At 36.7% G+C, this 14286-nt stretch overlaps 1 protein-coding gene across 1 annotated transcript in view; it reads left to right on the top strand.

The window, feature by feature from the left end:
- Positions 1-13826, top strand: part of PRCP (prolylcarboxypeptidase) — a 71471-nt gene extending 57645 nt beyond the window's left edge. Inside the window, exons 7-9 of the mRNA XM_069070951.1 lie at positions 1629-1793; positions 2019-2206; positions 13004-13826. Coding sequence (XP_068927052.1) covers positions 1629-1793; positions 2019-2206; positions 13004-13208 — 558 coding nt within the window. The 3' untranslated portion in view covers positions 13209-13826. The remainder of the gene's footprint in view (positions 1-1628; positions 1794-2018; positions 2207-13003) is intronic.
- The last annotated feature ends 460 nt before the right edge of the window (positions 13827-14286 follow it).

Raw genomic sequence — 14286 nt, 5'->3', positions numbered from 1 at the left:
TTTTGTCTTTTTTTTTTTCATTTTTGGAGGGGGGAAGGCAGGGCAGTTGGGGTTAAGTGACTTGTCCAAGGTCACACAGCTAGTAAGGGCCAAGTGTCTGAGGTAGCATTTGAACTCATTTCCTCCTGACTCCAGGGTTGATGCTCTGTTCACTGCACTGTTTGATTCTTGCTCCTAGCTTTCTATACATCATCCAAAAGGGTCTAACTAACACATTCTGGAGACCTTTCTCAGTTTCTTTTATATTTTTATGTTTGAGGTTAAATTGTCAATTTCACTTTATTACCCATTGAAGTATATTGGCACGAAAATATCTTGGTTAAAAATATTGCTCCCAGTATTCCTTTCAGTTTTTTTTAATTGATGCTTTAATAAAAAATACAATCCATAAGCACACAACTTGTAAAATATATGCCTTAAAATAGCTTTCCAAAACTCCCTTAAAAATGACTCTGATGGATAGTATGTATTACTTTCCACATTTCATTTAGTGGAAAAGAAGGATGTAGACTTTAATTTGAATTATTTGATATCTATATTGTCCATTATGTTTGATCTGAGTATTGTTCTATTTAGTGTTGTCTTCATTATATTACTGTGATTATGTTGTATAGTCTGCTAGTTTTTTTCCTTTACACAGCATCACTTCATAAAATTATTGTTACTATTATTTTTGGTGTGGGGAAGGTAGGGCAATTGGGGTTAAGTGACTTGCCCAAGGTCACATGGCTAGTTTTAAGTGTCTGAGGCCAGATTTGAACTCATGTTCTCTTGACTCTAGGGCCTGTGCTCTCTTCACTGTGCCATCTACCATTATATTTTAATAGAGGTAATGTTTGGATTCTGTGACCTTTATATCTTGGTTTTGCCTCATATTAATTTCCAAATATATTCTTCCTTTGGAACCAATTTTTAGTTATAGCCCTCTTCTTCCCCCTTTCCAAAGAATTATCTCTCTTAAGGAAATAAAATAGGAGAGAAAAACTGCACCATAAGTAAGCTAATCAATACATCAATTAAATCTGATAGAATATTCAGTGTTCCACACTCATTTTCCTTTACCAGAAAAAATGAGAGAGATGCATCTTCTCTTCTCTATGGGGCCAAACTTGGTTATTTTAATCATACAGCATTTTATAGCATTACACACTTTCAATGTATCTTATTTAGTCATAGTAATTTTATTATTTTCCTGGTTCTATTTACTTCTTTTTTCATCCACTTCTATAAATCTTTCCATGCTTCATTCTTCATGTATATTCTGTGACCTTTAATGAAAGAATTCCAGACATTTGTTATAGTAGGGGAGATAGTTGTGGGACAAGAGACCTTTTTAATGTTCTTCAAATCACATCTAGTAGGCAACTCCTCATATGTGAAGTTAGCTTTGGGGCTACTTATCAGTCAAAGTGGGAAGCTGAACTTTGTTTATTTTGGTAGCATTAGCACCACAGAGAATCCTGGAAAATAATAATAATAATAATAATAATAACAATATATTTTATCATCATCAAAAGATACCATAGAATTAATGGCAGGTTTTCTGTATAGTTTAGACAAAATTTAATTTTATATTCATATTTTTCTCTTTCCTAATATTCTCCTTTTTAATCTCTTTAAAACAATAGGAGGTATGCAAATATTTGACAGATCCCAGTGCATCAGATAAAGTATTGGTACAGAATATTTTCCAAGCTGTGAATATCTATTACAATTACTCTGGAAATGCAAGCTGTCTGAATACCTCACAAACAGCAACAAGCAATCTTGGTATTCAGGGCTGGAGCTATCAGGTAAAGATATATAATTTTCCTATAAAAGGGCCTTTTAAAAATATCAGCTACTATTAATTCTCAGCTAAAGATATTACAAGCTATGTTAATAACTTTACTTAATTTTTATCATTTCACTGCTTTTGGCTTTTACTTGATGGCCTGTTTGCAAAGTTTATCCAAGACAAAACAAAAGATAGTGATTTGGGTAAAGCAGATCTAATTTCTCTTGTCTTTGCTTTTCAGGCCTGCACAGAAATGGTAATGCCCATTTGTTCCACTGGCATTAGTGATATGTTTGAACCTCAGGCATGGGACTTTGCTGCATATTCTGACCAGTGTTTCCAAGAATGGGGTGTGAGACCAAGACCTTTATGGATTCCAACTGTGTTTGGTGGTAAAAACATCAGTTCACACAGTAACATCATCTTCAGGTGAGTATCTTCATGAACTGCAGAGGCAATTTGGTCTAATAAGACATTAGTAAAACAAATTGGAAAACACTAGTGAGATGTGTAGTTTAGATTTAAAATCTTAGGGACAGCTAGGTGGCACAGTGAATAGAGTACTAGCCCTGGAGTTAGGAGGACCTGAGTTCAAATCCAGCCTCAGACACTTAGCACTTACTAGCTGTGTGACCTTGGACCAGTTGCTTAACCCCAATTACCCTCCAAAAAGAAAAAAAAAACTTAATTATCTTTTTTCTATTCCTTGAAAGGTAAAAGAGGCAGAAAATAAATTTTGTACTTATTACCTCACTTGCTTAGATAGCTTTTTACAAGGGTCAAATGGCATGTCACATCAAATTGAAGCATCATAAATTCTTCCCATTTTATCTTAAGAAGCTAAGCATTTGGGATGTGTTTATGTCAGTCAATTGGGTGAAATGTATATGTGAGTACATATGTTGTGAGTTTGGAATTTCTAACTATTGCTTAGAACACTAGATTTCCCATTATAAAGGTAAGAGTTAAGCATATTTTCCCTACATACTTAGAACCTGTGGCCTCTGGTGAACTTTCTTGTCTTTATAAAGAGTGCACTATGAGGGACACACACTTAGACCCTCCAATTCAGGATTTTTGTTCAAATTGCAAATTCATTTCTTTTTGAAATTTCTTTAAACAAAAGTCAAAATTAGCTGTTGGGTCACAGCAAATAGCCAAGTCTTTTAAAAGTGAGAAGTACTGGTTTGAATTGGAGGATTACTCTGGGGCTTTCAGAGGCAGGCATTGGCTGGCTTTGCTAAGGGGCTGCTGTCTTTTTTTTTTGTTCTTGCTTTTACTAGCTCAGCAGGATATCAGCCTCAAACTAAAAACGGCATCACTTTGATGGAAAATGTACAGCTCCATCTTGTTGAATTTCTTTAAATGGAGTTACTTGTCTTCATTATAATTCTATAAAACTATACTGTACTACCCAGCTTTTACAAAGTGACAATGGAGCAAATAAACCTGTATTAGAGTATTTGAGAGGTCTGTGCCAGATTAGGGTGTTTGCAACTAGAAAAGCCTGAAAGCAATCAAATGAATGAGAAAAGAAACAAGTGCTTAAACACAATGCTGTGAGACTCAGAGCTCATCTCTGTCCTTTCAGAGGCAGGTACTTTGTCACCATCTTGCACTTTAGGACCCTACCTTCACTACAGCATCTGTCTGGTGGTGGTTTTGTCCATTATACTCTTAAGGTTGTATAGTATTTTCATATCAATTGAATGATACATATATTCAACTAGAGCTCTTTTAAGTATTTTCTATACACAAAGATGTAAAGTACATGGTCCCTGCCTTCAAGAAGCAGACAGTCTATCAGGTTAATGCTTCAGATCCCACCTCAAGGATCTTTGTGGTGAATTGAAGCTTTATATTTGATTTGCTCCTCCCAAAAGGGGTTGGATTGAAATTGAATCCTAGGCCTTTGTATTATAGTTTCTTGTAGGAAGTATTGCAAGCCCATCTCATCCTTTTGTAGTTCAAGCAGTACTGGTGATACTTAGAATTAGCAAATATTCACTTTGTGCCTAGAATGTATCAGTTACTATGTATGCTAAGTGTTGTAACTACAAAGACAAAAATGAAACAGATCCATCTTTAAGAAGCTAGTATTAAATTGGAAGAATTGACATTTACAGAGAAGCAAATATAAAATATATTCAGAGTAAATACATGGGAGGGGCCAGAAGGGAGATAGGAAATGGCAGCACTTTAATAGAGTTTTGAAGGAAATTAGGGATTCTAAGAGGTGGGATTAAAAGGGAACTGCCTTCCTGTAATGAGGAATGACCTCTTGTTAAAGCACAGAAGCAGGAAGTGAGATGTTTTGTGTTAGGAATGGCAAAGAGGTCATTTTGAATACTACAGAGTATATGTAGGGGAGGAATGCCCAACAAGTCTGGAAATGTAAATTGGATCCAGATTGTTAAGAATTTGACATGCCAGACAGAGGGGAAGTATCTAGTAGGTATCTGAGAGGCTGTAGGGAGTCACTGGAGCTCTTTGAGCAGGGGAATGATGTGGTTAGGGAAGTTCTTTAAGAATTTAACTATGGCAGCTTGTGTAGAATGAATGGGATATGGGGGACACTTGAAGCAGGGAAAGCAAGTAGGAGACTATTCTAACAGTTCAGGAGAGAGGTGACAAGGACCTGAACTAGAGTGCTGGCTGTGGAAACAAGTTCAAAGGATGTGAGAGATGTTGTGGAAGAAGAGTTGACAAGATTTGTTAAGTGACTGGACATGTGGGGTGAGGGAGAGTTGGGATAACAGCTAGGTTACAAGTCTGATTGATTAAAAAGATGGCAGTACCTTCACCAGAAAGAGGGAAGTTTGGAATAGGAGTAGGATTTGGGGGGCAAGGAAAGATAATGAGTTCTGTTTTGTTCCTGTTGAGTTTGGGGTGCTTTGGGTACATCTGATTTGAAATACTAAGTTGGAAATTGGTAATGAAGATCTGGAACTCAGGAGAGAGACTAGGACTCTAGTCCAAGTTGTTTGCATAGAGATGATAACTGAGCCTATGGGAGCTCATGAGATCACCAGGAAAGAAAATATAGAGATAGAAGACCCAAGATGGAGCTTTGGGACACATCTAAATTTAGGGAACTGGACATAGATGATGCTCAGCAAGGGAGCATGTAAAGGCAAGGGGGAGAACCAAAAGAGATTGGTGTTATACAACTAAGAAAAGAAAGTACCCAGGACTAGAGGGTGGTTAGCAGTCTCAGTCTCGGAGGAGAGATCAGTAAGGATGAGAACTGAGAAAAAGTCATTAGATATAGCTATTAGGAGATCATTGGTATCTTCAATTACCTACTGTAATTTTCTCCAAGAAGTCTTTCCCGACACTTCTGAATTCTAGTGCCTTCCCTCTTTTAGTCATTTCCTGTTTATCCTGCATACATCTTGTTTGTATATATTTCTTTGCTTCTTGTCTCCCCTATTAGATTGTGGGTTCCTTGGGGGCAGGGAGAAGCTTACCTCTTTTTGTATCCCAGCACTTACTAACTTGTCCATACCTTGTACATAATAAACACTTAATAAATGCTTATTGACTGACTGACTGGAGAGAGCAATTTCTGATGATGCAATTAATTGATGATGTCACAAGCCAGATTGTAAGGGTTGGAGAAGTGAGTAAGAAGATGGATGCAGTGAGTGTCGATAGTTTTTCTACAAGTTTGTAAAAAGGAAGTTGAGATATAGGATGTTAGCTTGAGGAAATGGTCAGGGCAAGCAAGGGTTTTTTATGGGTGGGAAAGACTAGCATATTTGTAGATAGCAGTCCGGAAGCCAGAAAACTGGGACAAAATGAAGATTAATTAAAGAGAAGGGATGGTTATGGGGACAATTTGCTGGAGAAAAGGTAAAGAATACAACTTAGGGGAGTTGACATTGGCAAGAAGGGCCACCTCCTCACCAAGGAATGGAGCATAACATGATGTAGAATAGAGGAGAAGAGAGAACAGATGATTAATGTTGAGAGAGTGAAGCTTCTCCATTGAGAGGATAGAGAAAAGAGAATGTTGGAATGCCCCTGTGAGTAAGTAGTAAAGGATCAATAAAGGAGGACTCAAAGAATTACCTTGTTGCAGTGAGGACTCAGTTGAGATTCTATAGCATAGGTATGTAGTAGACTCAAAGAGTCGTGTGTCTTCTCCAGAAACATTCAGCAGCGTGTGAGGAGGAGCAGAAACGGTAGATGGTGGGATACAGAATAAAGTAAATAACAAAATAAAATTTAAACTATTGAAGAAGACAAGCTACTATGTAACAAACGGAATGCCTGTACAAAGGCTCAAGATATATCAGAACAATCTAATTTCCTTTTGTGATAGTGGCAGCCTAGGTAGAATGACGAGATGTAATCTCCAACCCTTTAAAATTCTGTCAGAAATGTATGTTATCTAGAGCGCAACACTGTTATATAAATGCATGATTGACAAGATGGTCAGGCTCAGAGAATTGCTATTAGTGGATTAATCCACAGTTGGGATTTGACAATGTGTGAACAAATATAGAAAAAGGCTGCAATAGGTTTGAGAGAAGAGGACTGTATATAGTTGAACTGGGTAACAGTTGGGTCAGGATCAAGAAGGGAGAAAAGTAAAGCCAGATGGGGGGGTGATGGTCTGAGAGTATTGAGGGATAGAGAGACCAAAGGACATGGTGAGAATGAATAAGTTTAGGAAGGAGGCATAGAGGGAGATAGAATACTGTTTTTATGGAGGAGTTTCAGAATTGTTGATCATTGAAGTGAAACACTTTGGGTGATGACGAAATCAAGGTTGTGACTATGTCTTTGTGTAGCTAAACTGGATTGATAATGTAGGTCATGAGAGTTCAATATGTTGATGGACTGAGAGACCAGGGTGATTGAGGAAACATCAACACATATGTCAAAGTTCCCTAGTGTAAGGGTATTGGTTAGAGAGGAGAGAAAGACTGTGTGGCAGGTACTAAATTCTTAGGGAAAGGAGAAAGATTTGGAGGATAATAGATAACTTCCATGAGGATTTAGATGGGGTATTCTATCTGGACAAAATATCACTATACTCCCAAACTTTCCTGTGTTTTCCACAGGCTTGGATGTTTTTGGTATATAAATAGAAGTTCAGGTTAAAAAAAACACAGGAAGTATATTTTATGAAAACTTGCAGTAACTAAGCTTCTTATAATACCTATTCTTGGCATGGATATTACCCCAGGATCTTGAAAGATTCTTCTACACTCTTAAAGTTTTGTCAGGTCCTACTAAGCTAGAGAGGCTTTAAACATTATCTTTGTGATTAAGTGTGTATGTGCATGTAAAATATATATCTGTATATCTAGATAGGTAAGTCTGTTTAGATATATAGATATTTATAGATAGCTATACATATATGTGTATCTATTTCTATCAAGATATCTGTATAAACACACACATTCCATCACAAGGAAAGACTTTCTAACTTAGGTGATATATATTATCTGTCTGTCTTTCTATGATTGGTGGTTGTCCTTTGTTTTTTGTAGAGGACCAGAATGACATTACTGTGTGTGTCTGACTGTGGCTGATCAGACCCATATGACCTTGCAATGTTCTACCACAGGTCAGACACAAAGAGTCCATGTGAACATTTGTGGTGGATCCTCTAAAATTGTGCATCTAGCAAATTTCTTTTGAGCTACTTTAATTTTGCTTTGCTCATAGAGCACAGTGCCTTCTTCAATGTGGATACACCATGCTAGGTGGTCATTTGCCAGTTACCTCTCATGTCACGCAATCAATTCCAAAGTTCTTCAGAGAGACCTTCACAATATTATCTGTCACCTAAGGTCAGCCCAAGGTTGGTTTTCTTTTTGGGGTGGAGCTGGTGGTGATGAGAGCTTAGCCATTCCCAAACACAGCAAGTATGAGAACTGTTTTGATGTGCATGGATGGAGAGGGGATCCTCATTGGTGATATCATGTGATCCTTGAACTGTGTAAGTGCAGTGATTTTCTGTTAGATAGGCACCAAGGTGAGTGTCACCTTTTTAAATTGTTAATGTCATGGTCCCATTTCAAGTGACAAATTTCTGTCTACCCCTGTGTAAGCTTAAGAGCTAATGAACTTTACCTCTTATATTTCTCCGTTGTTTTTGTCAACATTTTGATAGCTAGTGTATTAAGTGCAAAGCATTAGTTGAAAAGGATATAGGAAAAACAAAAACCATTGACCTTAAAGAGTTTATCACTTAATGGGAACAGGATAATCTCAAATATATATCTATATATATCTGTTATAATTTTAGAATCATATGATTAAAAGGTAGAAATGAACTTGGATTTGGATTAGATAATCTTTCCCATTTTACAAATTATGAAACTGAGGTTCTCAAAAGAATCGAAATGGCTTGCTAAGGTTCACATAGGTAAGGAATTTGAACCAAAATCCCTGGACTCCAAATTCTGTGAACTTTCTACTAGAGTGTTGACTTGATATTATAATATTTATTATAGAATAGAAATTTGCTATGGAGCAGGTCCATCTTAGACTTAAATTCAGAGTATCTCATTATTGCAGGATTCCCTTGCTGCTTGAAACATTAACACTACATTCCAGCGGCATTTACTAAGGGACAAAAACAAGTATATATAAATGACCATGGAGAGAGTTACAAGTTTTATAAGATTTCTTCATGTGATGCTCTTTCTGTTACTACACCATTAATATTTCAAATGAAATAATCCCAGAAAAACAGTAAATGCTTTGCATTGTTTAATATAAAGAAAGGCGGAATGGAAAGAAGACAGGCTTACCACATAGTAGTAGAAAATTTGTACCTTTTTCATGGGTGTCAAAAATTATCTTTCAGTTGGATGTTAAGTATAAGAAATCCAAGGTAAATAGCATAGTAGAGCAATTAAAAGCTAACATTCGCAATCATAGGAAGTGGTTTTTAATTAACTCAAATGCTCTTTTCTTTGTGCTAAGTAATACACATTTCCCAAAGCAGCCTTTTGGAGCTCATAATTTTCTGTTTTCATTCTGTGTGGGCCACCAGCTATAGGATATATATATATTTTAAAGACATCTCTAAAGAAAGGAGTCTAATAGGATCATCATCATCATCATCCTTTTAACTATGTGTTTGGGAAGACAGATGGCCTCCTACCAGAGGATCATGGCACTAAAACAGCATGTGGAGAGTGTATCTCTGGATTTGCTCTCACTTCATTCCTGTGTTTGGCTACTACCCATTAGTTTCACAGTCCATTCTGTGATTCGGCTTTACAAAGAGCACTGAATATTTTTATTTATTTATTTTTCTTTCCCATTGGGTAGCTTACTAGAATGCCAAACATTTTTTTCCACACAGTTTATAAGGAATGCTTCACTCATGTCTGTGTAGAGTCTCTAAATATAAATGAGAGAGGGGTTCTTTTTTGAGTTGCCTCATTTACTGTCCTTTCTCAGGCCTAGTAACTGCTGCTAGTGATTCCATTTAGCCTGATGATAGGAATCTTCTCACAGGGCAACCAGATTTCTCCATGAAAACAAATGCATTTGTATATTAGTCTGTGATTGGCTTAGTTTTCACATGACTAGGACCAAGAAATCAAGTCCATGAACATCTTAGGTCTCTCAGCAACTCAAAACAGTGTTGCTAAGCCACTAGGCTGGTTCAGATGACCTTTTAAATCAAATGCAGTTTACTTATTATGTTGCTTTTGGGATGGTCTTTTTGTTTTGCAAATAACGTAGTGTTTCCTATCTATGTTGGGTCTGTGAAATTAGAATGATGATAAAGGTTACTTGTCAATTAAAAGAATCTAACCCTGTGGATGTATAGTTTACTTTTCCATTTTTAAAAAAATAATTGAAAACCAGAGCCCCTTTTGTTTTAGAGCTCTCTTTAGGTAATTGAAGGGGGCAGTTCACTCTTGGTTTTAGTCTGTTTTTGTGTGTGACAAAATCAGAAGAGTGCTCTTTTTGGAGTGAGGCTTTCTTGTGTACTATTGAGCTACTAGTGAACGTGATAATAATCTAACAGGGAATTTGAAAATAACTCTTTGAACACCCATTATTTGTAAGAGCTATTTGCAAAGAGAAAGGAAAATGATTCTACACAGAAATTCACTAGCTATATTTTTAATGTAAGAACTTAGTATTTATCTAAAATAATTTTCAGAAAGTGATGGGGATATGGTTCAAATAACATGATTTGTGTTGATTTTTGCTTTTTACCTCTGAGTAATGTTAGTTTTATCTGTCACCCATACATAGCAAGTAGCTATAATGAAATTAAGTGAATTGTATGAAACAACAGTGAGTCAGTTACTAAATTGTCTTTAAAAAGAATGTAGGTCCGTATTCTATGGGAATGGGCAGTGTGGCTTCGTACATATAATTATTTTGCATGATGGTAGTACATACAAACTTAGTACTTAAAACATGATTTTAGTCATAAGATGTACATATAAAAGTATATACATGTATTGTAGGAATTACTTATCTGACAGTTTGATTTTGAAAATTTCATTTCAGGTTTTAACACTATCCACAAAAGAGGCATAATATTTTTAATACAGTTTTATTTTTTCCTAATTACATATAAAGATAGTTTTAAGCATTTATTTTTTATAAGATTCTGAGTTCCAAATTTTTAGGCTGTACATGTGCAGTCATGTTAAGCATATTTCTCCATCAGTCATGTTGAGAAAAAAGAAACAGAACAAAAAAAAAAACCCATGAAAGTAAAAACCTCCCAAAAAGTGAAAATAGCATGCTTCGGTCTGCATTTGAACTCCGTAGTTCTTTCTCTGCATGTGGATAGCATTTCCCATCATGAGTCTTTTGGAATTGCCTTTGATCATTGTATTGCTGAGAAGGGCTGTGTCTATCATAGTTGATCATTGAACAATGTTGCTGTTACTGTGTACAATGTTCTCCAGGTTCTACTCACTTCACTGAATATCAGTTCGTGTAAGTCTTGCCAGGTTTTTCTGAAATCTGCCTGCTCATCATTTCATTTTTTAAAAAATTTATTAATTTATTTTTAGTTTTCAGCATTCACTTCCATAAGATGTTGAGTTCCAAATTTTCTTTTCATCTTTCCCCTCCCCCACCCCCAGACAGCATGTAATTTGATATAGACTCTACATATACATTGATATTGAGCCTATTTTCACATTAGTCATGTTATAAAGAAGAATGAGAACTAATGGGAGAAACCATGAGAAAGAAGAAACAAACAAAAAAGAAAAAAAGAGAACAAATAATTTGCTTCAATCTGCATTCAGACTCCATAATTCTTTTTCTGGATGTGGACAACATTTTCTATCATGAGTCCTTTGGAGTTGTCTTGGATCCTTGCATTGTTAAGAAGAGATAATTCTATCAAAGTTAGTCATTGCACATTGTGACTGTTACTGTGTACAATGTTCTCTTCACTCAGCATCAGTTCATTCAAGTCTTTAAAGGTTTTTCTGAAGTCTCCCTGCTCATCATTTCTTATAGCACAATAGGATTCTATCGCAATCTTATACCAGTTGATGGACATCCCCTCAATTTCCATTTCTAACCTAGAAGTTTTTGCAGTCAGCTAATACTTGATTTTCTTTCCATGTGGAAAGAGATGGCAGCTAAGAGTAGCAGTGGTTTAAAATATAAACTTTTTTGTAAAAGGTGAAGGATGGTTAAAGATGGGCTTCACTTTCCTCATAAGTAAAATTATGGTACTAGATGGCCTCTAGGGTTCTTTCAAGCTCTAATTCTGTGATCCAAAAATTATGCACATTTTCACATAATCAGACATTGAGAAGTAGTCGGGAGGAAAACAGGTTTGAAGTTGAAAAGTCAACTAAGCAAAGCCTTAGGAGAATGATTACATAAAAGGGACAGAATAAGAAAGAACAAGTGATAAGAGTGAAAATTAGGAATAAAGGAACGTTTGAATGTACAAACATTTATGAAGCCTCTGTGCTAAGTACTGGGGATATAAGAGCAAAACGAAGACAGTGCCTGCCTTCAAAGAACTTATAGTCTAGTGGGAAAGGCCATTCTGAGTGGCTCAGTCCTCAGGATAGGAGATGTAGAGCTGAGGGGATTCATTTGCCAAGAATGTGGTCTCTGGAGATCCTAGCATGTTTCTCTATCCAGGGAAGGAGAGGATCCTAAGGAGAAAGGGATTAGTCAAAAAAAAGATCAAGAGGGAATAAGGTCTGAGAAAAAACACACTGAACCTGGCAATTAGAAGGCTGTTAGTGGCTTTTAGAGCAACTTCAATAGAGTTGTCAGGGGCAGATGTTAGAGTACAAGGAATGGAGGATTGAGTAGGTAGTGAGGAAGTACAGGCAATGAGTAGAAACTTTGTTTCAAGAAGTTTAACAGTTATTAGGAAAAGAGATGAGTTGGGACAATCATTTGAGGGGATAGTGGTATCAAGAGATTTTAAAAATTATGATAGGGAAAACTTTTTTCAGGTATAGAAGAAGGAATTTACAAAGGAGAGATTGAAGATGGAGCAGTAGAGATATAAAATATTCATTCCTCTATTTGGTTTTTAAAGCCCTTTAAAACCTGGATCCAACCTGCTTTTTTTTTTGTCCTATTACACATTCCTCCCTTTCACACCTAATGTGATCCAGTCAAACTGGCCTCTTACTTCCCTCATACATGGCATTCCATTTCCTGCCTCCATGACTTTGCCCTGGACTATCCCTCATGTCTCCTGTAGAGTCTCCTTTTCACTTCATAGAGCCCCTTGTTTCCCTCAAGATTCAGCTGAAAGGCTGCCTTCTATATGAAGCCTTTCCTAATCTCTCCTCACCAGAAGCAAGTTCCTTTCCTCCAAATTCCGCCCTATGCTATTTTGTATATAATTTTACATGCAATGGAATGTAAGCTTCTTGGGGACAGGGGTTATTTCACTTTTATCCTCCCAGAAGCTTAATAAATGCTTGTGTACTGACTGAAGAAGATGGGAGGGGATGGAATCTAGGGGTACAAGTGGAGGAATTAACCTTGACCAGACTTAGAACTGACTCTTTCTCAGAAATAGGGGAAAGTAAGCAGAAGATAGATGAAAACAACAGCTCTTTTGGGATAAGGAGAAAATGAATTTCTGAACCACAAGGAAGACCCAGATGAAGTTGTGATTATGGGATTATAATGTGTTTTTTTTTACTGCAATACAAATTTCATAGTAGGTTCTTAATGCCACTTGTTGGGATGTTGAACTAAATTACCTTTCCCCCCTTCTTCCTGTAGCAATGGTGCTCTGGATCCTTGGTATGCAGGTGGAGTGAATGACAACATCACAGATACTCTCATCTCAATAGTTATCCCTGATGGGGCCCATCACTTAGATCTGCGTTTCAGGAATGCTGATGACCCTGAGTCAGTCGTGTTAGCCCGAACCATGGAAGTTGACTACATGAAGAAATGGATCACACAGTTTCATCGTCATCGCTGAAAAGTGACATGGATGCAACATAACGTCATGATTTTCCCCCCAGACATCACCCCCTGTACTTTTTATGTGTGTTCTTTTTCCATGATTAGATTTGGGACAAGAGAGTAATAAATTTCCCTCAGTGGGATTTTTATTTTGCCGGTGCTGAACTTCCATATTCCATGTCCATAAGAAGTCCTTTTCAGGTTTTGCAAATTACCAAAAGCCTAACCTGATGTGTCTTCCCTGAATACCAGGGTTTCTGATTGTCTTAGGAAAAAGTAATGACTCTCCTGAGGGATAGTTTGAGTAATCTCGGGCTTTTGGTTCTTCACTGGTTAAGTTTTTCAAATCACTTTGGGGCTACTTGTCACTTTTCACCAGAGAATTTTGTAAAAACAAACCAGAAATGTTATTAAGGGCAGAAGGGTGATGAAAAAATGATGCCTGCTATTGTGAAAACCTTCTTAACAGGCTTTTTACCAGACCACATCTAGAACATGGAAAACATTTCTTTTGTTCTGAAGTTGTTAACCAAGGATGTAAGTTGGATTTTGCTATTGTAAATTAGGAATAGGGCTGGACCTTATACCTGTTTGTTTATATTAAAGGACAAGCCAGTTGTCTTTTAACATGGCACATATTTAGTTTGGTTGTGTGATTTTTTTCTTTTATATGTTTCTTTCTTCCTGGCATCTTCTCTTAATTCTGGGATATTTGCCACAGTGGTTCTGCCAGAGAGAAATTTGGCTATTTTCTGCTCCATTTCTCTTTGTTTCTTAGCTCAGTTTTGGGACACTTTTGATGGACTGCTGGTTTTTTTAAAAAGAAGAATTCAACTTTGCCCATTACATTTTTTTGAGAGGCTTGCACATATATAATTTGGCATCTATAGAAGTTTAATATAGACTTTAAATTTATAGATTATTCAGAACTGATTACATTTACCTTTCCTTTTTTTGGAGGTTGGGGTGGTGTCATGAAAGCCTGGGGTGTTGCAGCACACAGGGGCAGGTGCACAGCAAGTTTCCTATTTGGTATCCAAAAAGGCCAACTGACCAATTCAGAGAGACAGCATTTTTGACATTAATAAATGACT

The sequence above is a fragment of the Petaurus breviceps genome, unplaced genomic scaffold (assembly GCF_028583685.1).
Source record: "Petaurus breviceps papuanus isolate PSGF00001 unplaced genomic scaffold, PetGlider_PUasm1.0 90823, whole genome shotgun sequence".
Lineage (NCBI taxonomy): Eukaryota > Metazoa > Chordata > Mammalia > Diprotodontia > Petauridae > Petaurus > Petaurus breviceps.
The sequence above is the reverse complement of the archived record's forward strand: the minus strand, read 5'-3'. Positions and strand labels throughout refer to the sequence as shown.